The following is a 14,563-nucleotide window of genomic DNA, read 5'->3' on the forward strand; positions in this document are numbered from 1 at the left end:
GTTAGTGTCCTCGATTTATGTCACTAAGCATTTACATGGGAAATTTTTTATTATTAGATTTGAAATCCTTCTAAAATGCAATTTAAAGTCATACAATTTGTGACAGCTTTGTCTCCAGCATAAAGTTAATGGTATCTTTGAAGGAAAGGTCTCTCAAATCAACAGGAACTATTTGTGACAATAGACTTGAAAAGTATCCATTGGAAGGAAAAGATTATTCCACTGTTAGCATCATTTTAGAAATGATGCTAACAGTGGAATATTGGTGCATAGAGGGAATGACAATGACATGGTGAATCTATGTTTGAATGCAGTGGATGTTCAACCTGTCAGTGGCTAAAGGTTGTGTTTATATAGAACAGCCACAAGTAGTGATATTTTTTTAACAAAACATGGTAGAAGTAAACCAAATGGACCAGAACATATCAAAATACAGAACTGCTTTCTTAGGGATAAAAAGTAGTATTCCTCTTTTTTTTTTTCACTAGTTTGATTAAAGTAACTGAACAATGCATGCATAAAATATGTGCAAGTAAAGGTGTAGTGGATCTTTTAGCCCTTTGAAAAAGTATAGTTAGATTTTATCAATCTACCACGTCAAGGTCAGTGAGGAATGCCTTAACAAACATTGAAGAAAAGTTGATTTGACATGCACACACATCACATATTGGATTACTCCAGAAGAAAACCATTTTATTACATTTTTCACAGTTTGTTGTGAAATCAACAAACTGTGAAAAATGTAATAAAAGGAAGATGTAAGATGTTTTATAACTTACCATATACAGTGAATGTTACTGAAATTATCCAGTTCATGTATTGCATTTTCCTAGCATCCTCTACATAAAACACATGCCAGTTCTGTTCAAAATCATATTTTGATGAATAAAACTGCATTCCATGTTCACAGGCTTTAATATTAACATGTATTCCTAATTGTTATTCTAAAATCTGTTAGCTCATTTATGCCTCAGTAATTTTTTAAGTCATTCTGCAAGCTGTCTGCCTTGATTTTAATGTTTAGATTGAGTTTTGGTCTTTCTTGAAACTACCAAACTAGCTTCCCTTCCTTCTCTTTCATTCTCTCAATCCGTCTTTTTGGAAGAATGAAAATGAGGATGTAGCATAGTGAAAAACAGATTTTTCTCAAGGAGTATAGATGTAGCTGCTTAAGAAAATCATCTTCTGTTATGTAATGGATATATATAATTTATTATAGCCAGATTCAAAATTTCTAGAGAGCCTATGAGAATACAACCTTCAACACTGAAGTTGTATTTATACTACTAATGACATGAACTCTACCCAGGGGGTCCATTTATTTGCCTTTTATTAGTGTTATTAATTTTCACTGGCCTGACAGTTGTTTCTACTGTTGGTTCTCATGAGAGACCAGGCAGCAACCTTATTATAGTATTATACCATGATTCTTTTCAGCTACTAGCCACCATAATCCCCATTTTTCACATTTCATCACTTACATTTTTTGTATGCTAATTTATTGGAGGCAGTGTAGTTTGTGTATATTTACTTTGCTATTTTTGCAATGAAATGGTAGAATTTTAGAAGTTTTCTAGTATAAAAATTTCAAAACTAATTATTTAATATATATATTATTTTATTTATTTTTATTTATTTTTTATTTTTTCCAGTATGCTACCTGATTATATATCATGCCCTTTTTGCTATGTTTGTTTGGTCTTACTGGCAGACTATTTTTATTGATATTGGATCTGTTCCAAAACAGGTAATTCTTGTTTGTGTGTGTGAGAGAGAGAGAGGTAGATTCTTTAGTTCCTTTTTTTAATATAATGGACAAAAAAAATTTCCAGAATCTAGTGATAAGTCAAGATATAATTTACATTTGTTAAATAACTTGATTTTCAAAGCTTACTTATTGCTGTTCCAAAATAAATTTCAACATTTTTATTCTCAAAAATATTAAAAGGATATTATTATGTGTATTGATGATGTGAATAATAATGAGCAGAAAGAATTGGAATTTTATTTAGACAGAGTATACCATAATTCTATAGTTTTATTAGTTAGGTTTCACAAAATGTGTAATCATTTATTAGATTTGTTATACCTGTCCATTTATAATAGAAACTTGACTTTGGCACGATGGATTTTATTGAAATGGAGTATTTGCAATCTTTACTAAAATTGAAGACATCTTCATTTTGCCATAAATTGAAACCTGTTTTTGACAAAATTATCATTATTTGAATAAAATATTGATTAATATACAATCCAATTATGTTTTAGCCTACTCTTAAGCTTGAAAACTTAATCTCTGAAAGATTAATCAAACAGAAAAAGAAACACAACATTGGAAATGCATAAACCATTTCAACTTATTCAGCTAGTGTTCTTAGTTCTGTTAAATGATGGCAAGTATTGTGGGCTTCAGAGTAGGCTGTCTCTGGAATCTAGAGTTTGTATTAAGCCACTTGTAAGCTATTTTCTTTTCTTGAACCATTCTTGCATGCTATGGGAAATACCATAGCTTGGATATAGGGTAGGTATTTTGAACAGTGGGGAATGAAGTCCTCTCATTCCAATATTTTACTAATATCTGTATCTAGAGAACAAATGATTGTTTGACCATGGAAAGGAGTAAAAAAATCTTCCCAGTTAGCATTGTTCTAATGCTGAGTACTAGAGATTTTGAATGGTAGGAAATCAAGCTTCAAAGATAAAAAGTCATATCAGAATGATTTCCAGAATTAGAGGGTGTAGTATAGATGATTGACAAATGAGACAAGGAAATCTTACGTTGCAAAAAAAAAAAAAAAAAAAAAAAAAAAAGAGAGAGAGAGATTAGGATGCCTTAGCACGAATTTCCTTTTTTTTTATTTTTTTTATTATATTAATTTAAACATGGCGAACATTTTGCACCATGTTTCAGAATAATGTAATTAATGAGTGCACCTGAAAGAATGCAGGAAAAATCAAGGTATGGTAGACTTATTCTGTGCTCTGTCAGAATAATGACTGCATATCATTCCACACTTGCATTATTCCTGTTATACCTGAACTCTGCATCAGATAACTAATTTAATTTTAAAATAAGATTTAACAATAAATTTTAATAAAGTTAAAATACTCTTGATTTTTCAACATCAGGAACAAAAACAATAATTTGCAAAATATTCCTGAAGAAATGTTTCTCAAGTGGCATAAGTTAGATGGAGTGAGGGAAGGCAATCACTTCTCAGATCATTCTCTTCAAACATTTTGAATATTACTTCAAGGGACTCCTCTTGATTCTACCTTTTAAATCATCTCTGAAGGGGGAAAAAATTACCTACACTGACTGCAAGACATGATTATATAGGCTTTGGTTAACTCCTCAGTGGCCACTAGATGGCAGAGAGAGAGAAAGCTGTGAAAAAGATGCAATTAAAATTTAAAATTGTGTGGGGCATTAGCAATAATTAGTTTTTCATATATTATATGATAGTTGTGATCAGTGTAGTTATAATTCTGTATTTATTACTTTTTTTTGTGCTTCTTGTGTGCAGCTTTGAGCATCAGTGAGATGATGGGAAAGATGAATGCAAGTGGCATGGATTTTTCAAAAATGGTGAGATGCTGTGAATGCAGTGTGTTTGCTTGGGGAGAGATTGAAGATGTTTACGTGGAAAGTAAGAATCAGAGCCATGAGAGAGTTTGGGTGTGTAAGAAGTGCAGTATACTTATGGATTATGAGATATCATTTGAATGTAAGTAGTAGTGGCAAAAGATCATGGATTGTAGCTATGGGAGTAAGAGTTGCCGGTACAGCTGAGTGGTAACGGTAAGACAATAGTCAAAAATGGTGATGAGTTGGTAATGATTGGTAAGAGAGCATGCATAGATGACGGCGAGTTAGTGGTGATGAATGGTCAGACAACGAACATGCAAGGTAGTGAAAATGTGATTGTATAAATGACACTAAAAATTAAAGATATGAAAGCGGAGTTGGTAAAGATGAGGCAAGAGATTACACATATGAGGAATGAACTGAGGAGAAATATAATTTGCATGGGAATGTAGACGAATGAGATGAAAGATTTATCGAATGATTTGAGAGTGACTGGATAAGAGGAGTAGGCTAGCAAAAGAGTTGGTTGTGGCAGTTGGTGCAAATGATTTGACTGGTAACAAGAATGTAAGGAGGGATGTCATGAGGCTGTTAAGGAGAGTGAAAGTTAACAGTGTGGTAGGTAAGGTAGTCAGCATGTTGGCATGTATGATAATGTTGAGTTGAGAAGGCAAGCAAAAATTATGATTGGTATACTAGTAGGGTTGTGTGAGGAAAAAGGAGTTCATTTTGTAAATGTGTGGGATGAGTTTGAGATGCAGGCATAACTGGTTGAACAAGGATGGCATTCTGACAGGAATAGAGATGGAGGGATATGTAGATTTTTGCAAAGCCAAAAGGGAGGAGGAGGAGTATTGATGATGGCAGTGAAGTTGTGCCCATCCAGGATGGAGATGCAAGGAGCACATACTAACAGTGGTTTTGAAGCAGTATGGTGTGAAGTGGAGGTGGGCAGGATGGAATGTTTAGTAGGTTGTTGTTATAGAAGTGGTAATGTGGAAAGCAGTGTGAAGGAAACGTTTTAGGCAAATTGGTCTGGCTAATAAGAAAAGGGTGATCATTATGGGGGATTTCAATTATGGTAATATAGACTGGAATGAAGAAATGGCATCAGGAACCAAAGAGAAGGAATTTCTTGAGATTTTATGGGACAACTATCTGAAGCAGTATTTAACAGAGGCCAATATATGGATTGAGGTTCTTAAATTCGATTATCTCATCAGAAGATATTGTTGTAAATGAACTGTCACATCTTCCTCCAGTTAGTGAAAGTGACCATGAAGTGATCACTTGGATTGTGGCCAGCCATATCAGGAATTTTGTGAGAAAGACTTATGTGCAACTATAAGCAGGTGATTATGGCAAACTCAAGAGGCAACTTGCAGCAATATCATGGATTGAGGAATTGCATGGGAAGGAAATCAGTGCAGCTTAGTCCCTATTCAGGAATTATCTGGCAGAGACGATGATTCAGTGTACCCAAAGGTCAGGAGAGTAAATAAGCTAGGTGTAAAATGGATGACTGAAGAGATGAAGCATGCAATTGGAATTGAAAGGCATTGTGGGGGCATCAGAAGATGAATGGAGATAATCACTTTATATATACAGGAGTACAAAGAGCAAACAAGGAAGGTGACTCAGTAAGGGTACGAACAGCAGTTAGTAAATGACATTAAAAGAAATCCTGTGGAGTTTTTCAATATGCGGCCAGTAGAATGAATGATTACAGAAGGATAATGTTGGTCAGTGATAATAGGAGAATGATAAACACTTATATTCCACCCTTGTGATTGTAATAATAATAATGCAGAACTTGAGAGCAGGAGGCATAACAGGAATTGTTAACAAGGCCATCGAATTTGATGGTATATCACACGTCTTGAGGGAATGTTTCACGGAGTTAACACCTTTAACTTACCTTTTTAACACGAGTCTTAAGATTAGCCCAAGTTCCAAAGGAGTGAAAAGATGGCAAAATTGTTCTGCTTCATAAAGGAGGTGATGAGACTAAGGCTTTGAATTTTAGGCCAATCTGCTTGTCTGGAGTTGTGGTCAAGGTGCTAATGAGGACAAGAATTCAGAACTGGGTGGACAGCAGTAGAATTCTTTAAAGGACAGCATGGGTTTGCTAAAGGAAGATCGTGTTTTATCAACCTGTATACTTATTATAACAAGGTGACAAATACATTGGACAAGGGGGATGCATATACAGTAGTATATTTAGATTTTGCAAAGGCTTTCAATAGATTTCCACATGATAGACTAATAGTTAAATTGCAACAGATGGGGTTGGATTGGAGATTAGCTGTGTGATAGGTATCAGCAGATTGTCTATGGGGGGGGGTGAGATCATTATTATAATTACGTGCGACTCCAAGGAGTTCTTAGACTCAACGAGGGAGGCCCTAAACATGTCCATCACAACTATTCAACATTCACACAGTATCTATCATACTTTGCCTTGAACTCATTCACTGTCATAGCACCCACAACAGACTCTGGCAGCTTATTCCACTCATTCACCACTCTAAAAGTAAAAAACCCAGCTCTAAGACCCTTACTAACCACACTCTTGCCCAGCTTCCATGGATGTTTCCTAGTCCTCCCACCACCAGTCCTGATCTCAAAAATATCCTCTGAATTAATCCTATAGAAACCCTTCAGCAATTTGAATGTCTCAATCATATCTCCCCTTTTCTGCCTATCAACCAATTTCTGCAACCCACAAATCTTCAACCTGTTCTCGTAAGGTTCATTCCATAGACCTGCTATCATCCTCGTCACTCTCCTCTGGATCCTCTCAACCTCCTCCCCATCAAGAAGAAACCTAGGTGACCAAATCTAGGCACAGTAGTGGAGATGGGGTCTTATCAAGGCTTGATACAGAGGAACAATAACTTGCTTATCTCTGCTCATCAAAGTATTCTTCAGCATCCAAGTGATTTGATGAGCTGATTTAGCCACTTTTGCCATGTGTACCCTAACCTTCAACTCCCTATCTACCACACTCCCAAGTCCCTGGCCTCATCAATGTTCTGGAGTACAGTTCCACCAATGTAATATACTGCTGCTAATCTTTTCACCGCAAAATGCATAACCTTACATTTTGCCACATTAAATTGACATCTATTCTCCTTAGCCTAGACCTCCAATCTATCCAAATCATCCTGCAAAATTTTGACATCTTCTGCATTCACTATTGCCCTACCCAACTTTGCACCATCAGCGAACAAATGAAATGTTCCTCTCAGTTCCTTCCTTATATTGTTAATGAACAAATTAAACAGCAGTGGTCCAAGAACAGAACCCTGCGGCACACCACTAGTCACAGGCCGTCTTTTGGACTCTACTCTCTGGTATCTCTCCATCAACCACTCTCCTATCCATCTCACCAATCCTATATCCATTCCCATATGTTGCGGTTTACAGATTAGAATTCCATGTGGTATCCTTTCAAAGGCCTTAGCCAGGTCCAGCAATATCACTGTAAACCCATTACCCTTATCCAGTTCAGCTGTTACTGTGTTATGAAACCTGAGCAAGTTACTGAGGCATGATCTACCCTTCACAAAACCATGCTGTCCCCCATACAGTATCTCATTTTCATCAATCCATTCTTGTATTTTTCCCTTGACTACTTTCTCCAAGACCTTGACAACGACTCCTGATATGCTGATCGGTCGGTAATTTGCAACAGTAGTCTTGGATCCTCCTTTATGCAGTGGAACTATTTTCCCCTCTTTCCACCCCTTCGGGACGAAACCAGACTCAATACTCGTATTAAACAATATGGTCAAAGGCACTGACAATTCTTTAGCCACTTCACGTAAGACCCGTGCTGGTATACCATCCAATCCCACAGATGCATTCACATTAAGGTTCTGTAATAGACTACTCACCTCCACTTCATTCATCACAATTCCCATATAAACTAATGGTTCTTTCAATGTCACCACCTGAATGATATACTCTTGCAAAGTGCTCACTCAGTAATTCCACTATGTCGACTGATTCAGTGATGTCCCTACCATCGCCATTCCCTAAAATCGTTCTGCCGGGTACAGTTTTTCTTTTACTTGCAGCATATTGAAAGAACTGTTTGGGATTCTCTTTAGCTTGGATGGCTAATTTCCTTTCATAATCCGCTTTTGCTTTTCTTACCACACTCGTTACCCTTCTGGCCTGCGCTTTATACCGGTCATGTGCCTGCAGGTCACCTTTCTCCTTAAATTCCTTCCACAGTTGTTTCTTTTTTTGCAACTCAAGTTTAATGGTGTTATTCATCCATTTAACCCCTACTTGATTTACTATTCAGACTAGGTATATAGGCAGCCATAACCTCCTGCAAATGCTCCTTGACCACTTCCCATCCCACTTCCATGCAGTTTTACATGCCATGGCACTGAACCAAGCAATCTCCTAAGCTTGTCATACTTGCCAGTATGACAAGCTTAGGAGATTATTATCGAAAATTAATCAAATTTCGCACATTTAACCACCTCCCAGGTCAAGACTCAGTGATCACTCTCACCAATAGGTGGCAACATGGTCATCGTTATAGTCAAATTCTCAGATGCTATTACTAGATCAGGCACTCTCGAACCCCTAGTATTTTCGATTACATGCTGTCTCAGATAGTTATCCCTTAGTAACTGAATAAAATCCAGTTCCTTCTTCACGTGTCCTCTCTCCTTCCAATCAATATTACCATAGTTGAAATCCCTATAATAATTACCCTCCTTCCCTCTTTCCACTCATTTCATCAATTTGTCTATGCATACTATCTCCACCATCTATTCCATCACCTGGTCTAGAGCAACACCCAACTGTACATTTTGTTCCGTTAGTCTCCATCTTACACCAAATAGCCTCTAATGAACTCTTTTCACTATCCTGCAATACAACTTCCATTCTCCTTGGCTGCAGTTCATCAGCTATCATCAATAACACTCCTCCCCCGATTTCATCCTCTCTGTCCCTCCTGAACACACTATACCCTACACATTCTATCTCACTATCTATATTATCTTCTGTCAGCCATGTTTCACTAATGCCAATAACCTGTGGCCAGGAAGAGCCAACCAAGGCCAAAAATTCTTCCTTCTTGTTCCTAATACTCCTGGCATTAGTATACATGAAATGCAACGGTCCATTTGTCTCACCCCTACCTTGACGCGTTATACTAACTATCCCATTCTGCTTTCCTGTCCTTCGAACCGGCTCGGGTTCATTATATGCATTCTTACACTCAACTGCCTCACTGATTCTGTATATCCACTTCCTCTTCTCCTTAATAGTTCTAGTTTCCCTGATTTTGCACATCCACTCTCACTTCACTCAGCAACACTTTTTCCAGTCTTTGCACACCAAATCCATTCAAATGTAAGCCATTCATCTTCTACAAATCCTTTCACCCATCAAACTCGTTCCACATGTCCACAAACTCCACACTACACTGTCTGCATAACCTGCTCATAAAGTCATTTGCGATTATGTCCCTCCTTCTAAACTCCTCTCTGTCATACCGCAGCAACAGACTCACTAACCTAACTCTATCACTCTTTTCTTTTGTTACCTCTAATAATTCCTTTAAGTCCTCTGTCATATCAAATTTATCTCCTTTCAAATCATTCATTCCTGTTATGACTATCATTTCTTTCACCCTCTGATTTTGCTCTCTAATACTGTCACTTACATCCTTAATTTTCACACCCGTCCTATCCCAGGGGTCAGTTTTGGGGCCATTATTTAATTTGTATGTAAATGATATTGGAAAACACTTAAATGGTGATATACAAAGTTGGGGAGAGTTATGAGAAGCAGAGCAAATGTAGCTTGCTTTTCAAGAGGACCTAAATAGACTGTTTGAATGGGAAAATGTGTGAGGATGTTAGTTTAATGTTGCAAAGTGTAAAGTTTTAAAATTTGGGAAGCAAAAATAGGATGCAGAGTACAGGATTGGTGGGGATATTTTGGAGGAGATGAAGGATTTGGGGGGGGGGGTTGTGATGGATAGGGATTTAATTTCGTGTACATCTCACTAAAGTTGTGAGGATGACAAAGCAGATTATGCGAATAGTGGAGAACATTGATGCATTAAAGTAAGGATGTTTTGATTCCATTATACAAGAACTTTGATCAGACTGCATAAGGATTACTATGCACGTAGATTTGGTCATCAGGTTTTCAAAAGGTAATGAGATGTTGGAGAGGGTCCAGAAATGATTGACTAAGTTGGTTTCTGAAATGTAAAATATGAGGACAGATTGAAAGAATGCAAATAACAGAGCCTAGTAAATAGGAGGAGGAGGGAAGACATATAAGTTGGTAAGGGGTAATTACAGATTAACGTGGATGAGATTTTTCATAAATATCTAGAGACAGACGGAGAATGGGAGGCCATCCATGAAGGCTGTATAAGGTGGGTGTGAGCAAGGGAGTGAGGTGTAGATCTTTTGCATGCAGAGTGGTGGGTAATTGGAATGCATTGCCTGAGAGTGAGAAGAGTACAGGGACAGAGAATGCATGTAAGGCAAGGTACAGTGAGCTATGTATGTGAAAGTAGGACCTCCCACGATGAGCTTCTTGACTCCATGGAAGTCTGTTGATAATAACTAAACTGGCATGCTGGGATTTTCTAAACTAGTCCCCTCCACTTGGGATTACCTGTTTATGGTGGAGAGGACCTACCAGTGTTGTTGGCTCTGTTTCATTTTTCATCTGTTACTATTCCTTTCTTCCCATATTGTTCGCTCAACTTCCTGAATCTTTCTTATTTTCCAGAACAACATCACCTGGATCCAACACCTTATTGTCGTATTTGCTCTGCAGCACATCCCTTGGACTTCCAGAAAGGGAGATCCTGGTAGTTTTGAACTGTTTTGACTCCTTCTTTGTCAAGAGAGTTGAGAGTTAATCCTGGATCGTTCAGCTAAGGGGCTTGCTGTAAGTTCATTGGTGTTGCCATAGGTCTCCTTCACCATGGTCCAGTGCTAGTGCAGTCATTTCTTGATAGATGTCAGACACCATGTTTGGCTTCATACTGGTGGCAAGCTCTGGTACTGAATCCTCCTCCTGTTTTGTTGATATGATTCATGATCATGTTTCAGGGCTTCAGCAGGTCCCCAGGTGTCTAGTAATTTCGGTTTGTTATTTTTGTAGATTGTTCCGTTGGTCTCCGCCAAGGGTGTGTTCTGTCACCCCTCCTTTTCATAATATTTATGGACTGGATTGATACTCACAGCCGAGGCAGTGAGTGTGTCAGAATTGGAAAATGTAGCATTGGATGTCTGCTTTTTGCAGATGACCTAGTTCTGCTTAGCTCTTCCACAGATGACCTCCAGCGGACCCTGGATAGGTTTGTAACTGTTTGTGCAGATGCCGGAATGAAGATCAATGTAGCCAAAACTGAAACATTTGTGGTCTCAAGACAACCATCCCAGTGCACTCTAAATGTAAGTGGAGTCCCAATGAGACAGGTGGAGAAGTTTAAATACCTTGGGTCCATATTCACGAATGATGGAAAATGGGACGTAGAGCTAGATACTTGAATTGGCTTAGCAAGCTCAATATTGCGGGAGCTTGGCCGTTTGGTAGTATTGAAGTGGGAGTTAAGCCAGAAGGCTAAGCTGGCTGTCTTCAATACAGTCTATGTCCCCATACTCACCTATGGTCATGAGAGTTGGGTAATGACGAAAGAATGCGGTCGCGAATCCAAGCAGCTGAAATGAGGTTCCTTCGAGGGGTTGCGGGGCTGACAAAACTCAGCAGAGTCAGAAGCTCTGCAATTCGGGAAACGCTCAATACTCAACCGCCGCTTCTTCGTGTTGAGAGATCACAGTTACGCTGGTACGGGCACCTGGTCAGAATGCCACAAGAGAGGCTCCCTCAGCAGGCCCTCTTTGCCAAGCCAGAGGGTGGGAGGCCACATGGAAGGCCAAGGACTCGCTGGATAGATTATATCCAAAACCTTGGCTGGACACGTTTGGGAATCCCACCAGAACATCTGAGCTTGGTGGCAGAGGATCGTGACCATTGGAAGTTCCTCTTGCAGCTGTTGCCCCCACAACCAAATTAGGAAGAGTGGGCCTTGAAGATGTATGTATGTATGTATGTATTTTTCATCATCAAATTCCTGCATGTACCCTCAAGGGGTGTACAGGATATGATAGTACTACATGAAAAAAATTACATCATTATTAATTTCCTATCTACAATTTTCCTCCAAATCAGTCTGTTACTTGTCAACACTCCAATATTATCAGATATTATATTTCTATCGTCTAAAGCACTTTGTACCGTATCAATCCACCTATATCTTGGTCTTCCTCTGAGTCTTTTTCCTCCAACCTGGCAGAGAACACTTGTTTTGCTAATCTTTCCTCGCCCATTCTGTTTAAGTGACCATACCACCTGAGATTAGCTCTGCTAATGCATTCCTGGATGCTGACAATGTCAAGTTCTTTCCTAATATCCTCGTTTTTAATATGATACTGCCATTGATGCCATCTGTTCACGCCTATAATCTTTCTCAGGACTCTCATATCTGAAGTCTCTAGTCTTTGGTCAAGTGTTTTACTTCTGACCCAGCTCTCAGATCCATAAGTTAAAACTGGTTTGAACACTGTCTTATATACAGCTAATTTAGTGTTCTGACTAATTTTTCTCTTATTCCATATGAATTTATTCAATTGACTTGCCACCATACCAGCTTTGCTGATTCTGTTGTCTATTTCTATATTTAATTTACCATCTTCATTAAAAATCGTGCCTAAATAGCTGAAATGTTTTACTTGTTCCACAGGTTCTCCATTCACAACACAGTTGACATTTTCAATGATTCTGCCTATTTTCATTGTCTTTATCTTTTTATTGCTGACCTTCATACCATATCTATTACAACAGTTATTCAATTTAGTCAGAGAATCTTGCAGACTTGTAGCGGATTTATTTAGAAGTATAACATCGTCTGCATAAAGCAAAGAGCTGACATTAACATCTCCCATTTTGATATCATGTTTAATACCACTTTCCTTCATAATGTGATCCATATAGATAATGAATAACAGAGGGGATAACGTACATCCTTGTCTCACATCAGATTTAACATTAAACCATCTTCCTGTACTTCCATCAATTCTAACTGCTGACTTACAACTCAAATAAAGACTAAGTATTGCTTGATATAATGTCCCATTGACACCATATAACTGTAGCGTATTGAATAGCTTCTCTCTTGGGACCTTGTCATATGCCTTTTCCAGATCGACAAAACTTAAATACAGATCTTTGTTATATTCCCATGCTTTCTCGACTATTTGTCGTAAAGTGAAGATCTGATCCTGACAGCCTCTATTTGGCCTGAATCCAGCTTGTTCTTCACCAAGCTTTTCTTCCACAATTTTTCTCAACCGTTTCTCAAGTATACTTGCATAGATCTTGCCAGGAACACTCAGTAGGGAAATACCTCTGTAATTCTCACATGCAGTTTTATTTCCCTTTTTATATATGGGTACTATGAGAGCTCTACTCCAATCATCGGGAAGTCGTCCCTCTGCCCAGGCTTTCTGAACTATGCAGTGCAGCCACTGTAAGACTCTTATACCACCATACTTCAGCATTTCTGGTCGAATATCATCTACTCCTGCTGCCTTTCCACATTTCAAGCCTTTGATGGCTTTTTCTACTTCAAGTATGGATATGTATTCCTGACTGCATGCCTGGTTAGGGGCATTTTATCACTGTGCTGTCATCACTGCTTGTTTCATTTAGCAAATTTTCAAAGTAATTACTCCATACTTCAAGGATATCTTTTTCTCCCGTTTTCATGTCACCTTTATCATCTCTAATTCCTTTTATAGCACTCTTTCCTCCATTCTTAAGCTTCTTCAACAACCTCCAGAATATTTTGCTACCTTCTTGATATTTATTTTCTATATTCTTGCCAAAGTCCTCCCATGACTTTTGTTTAGCTAGTTTTACACAGTGTTTAGCATTCTTGCATTTGTCTCTGTATTCTCTAAGAGCACAAGCTGACTTATTTGACAGGAACTTTTGGTATGCTTTCTTCTTTTCCTTCACTGCCTCTTTAACCTCCTGTGTCCACCAGGGAGTTCTGATTTTTTTATCCTTACAAACAACCTCACCACATGCCTCTCTGTCAGAATCAATCAATGTTTTCTTCAGAGTTTGCCACTGAATCTCCAAGGTTTGATTCCTGTTCTCAAACTCTTTCATTTTTCCTTCAATAATCTTTGTGTATTTTAGTCTACATCTCACATCTGAGAGCTGCTCAACTTTTATTCGCTTTAAAACTTTCTTACATGTTATTCTTTTCAATATGAAATTCAATTTTATCCTGCTCAAGACTAAATAGTGATCACTTCCAATTTCAAATCCTCTGTACACTCTGGTGTCCTGCACCAGGGAGAAAACATCACTATCAACAATAACGTAGTCAATGAGACTTTTCTTATTCCTAGCCTCTTCTCTCCATGTGAATTTGTGCACATTTTTATGTTGGAACATGGTGTTAGCAATAACCAGTCCATGTCCTGAGCAGAAATTCAACAGATATTTGCCATTATTATTAGCATTGCTCTTTTCTCCAAATTTTCCCAAAATATTTTTGTATGTCTCACAATCGTTTCCTACTCTGCTATTTAGATCCCCAACAAGGACCAACTTTTCATTTTTCATTGTGTCAGTTGCTTTTTCTAAAGCCTCAAAAAATTCCTGCTTTTCTACCTTAGTAGAACCTTCTGTGGGACCATAGGCACAAATAAGTCTCATTGTCCAGTTCCCCATTCTCATATTTGCCCACATTACTCTACTTGAGACTGACTGCCATTCAAGAAGATTAGCCTCGTATTTTGTGTTGAATACTATGGCTACTCCTTCTTTTCCTTGATTGTCATTGCCTGAATATAACATTTTGTATTTATTGCTCAGAAAGATCTCGCCAGTTTTGGTCTT

The 14,563-nt window shown here is 38.1% G+C and overlaps 1 protein-coding gene across 5 annotated transcripts in view; it reads left to right on the top strand.

Annotated features, from left to right (window-relative positions):
- Positions 1–14,563, top strand: part of LOC150100287 (palmitoyltransferase ZDHHC2) — a 353,926-nt gene that overhangs the window by 54,686 nt on the left and 284,677 nt on the right. For all 5 annotated transcript variants that reach the window (XM_090402380.1, XM_090402379.1, XM_090402381.1 and 2 more), the window contains exon 3: positions 1,653–1,747. In XM_090402380.1, coding sequence (XP_090258506.1) covers positions 1,653–1,747 — 95 coding nt within the window. The remainder of the gene's footprint in view (positions 1–1,652; positions 1,748–14,563) is intronic.

The sequence above is a fragment of the Typopeltis vanoorti genome, chromosome 13, assembly GCF_054136105.1.
Source record: "Typopeltis vanoorti isolate ZY-2024b chromosome 13, IOZ_Tvanoo_1.0, whole genome shotgun sequence".
NCBI lineage: Eukaryota > Metazoa > Arthropoda > Arachnida > Uropygi > Thelyphonidae > Typopeltis > Typopeltis vanoorti.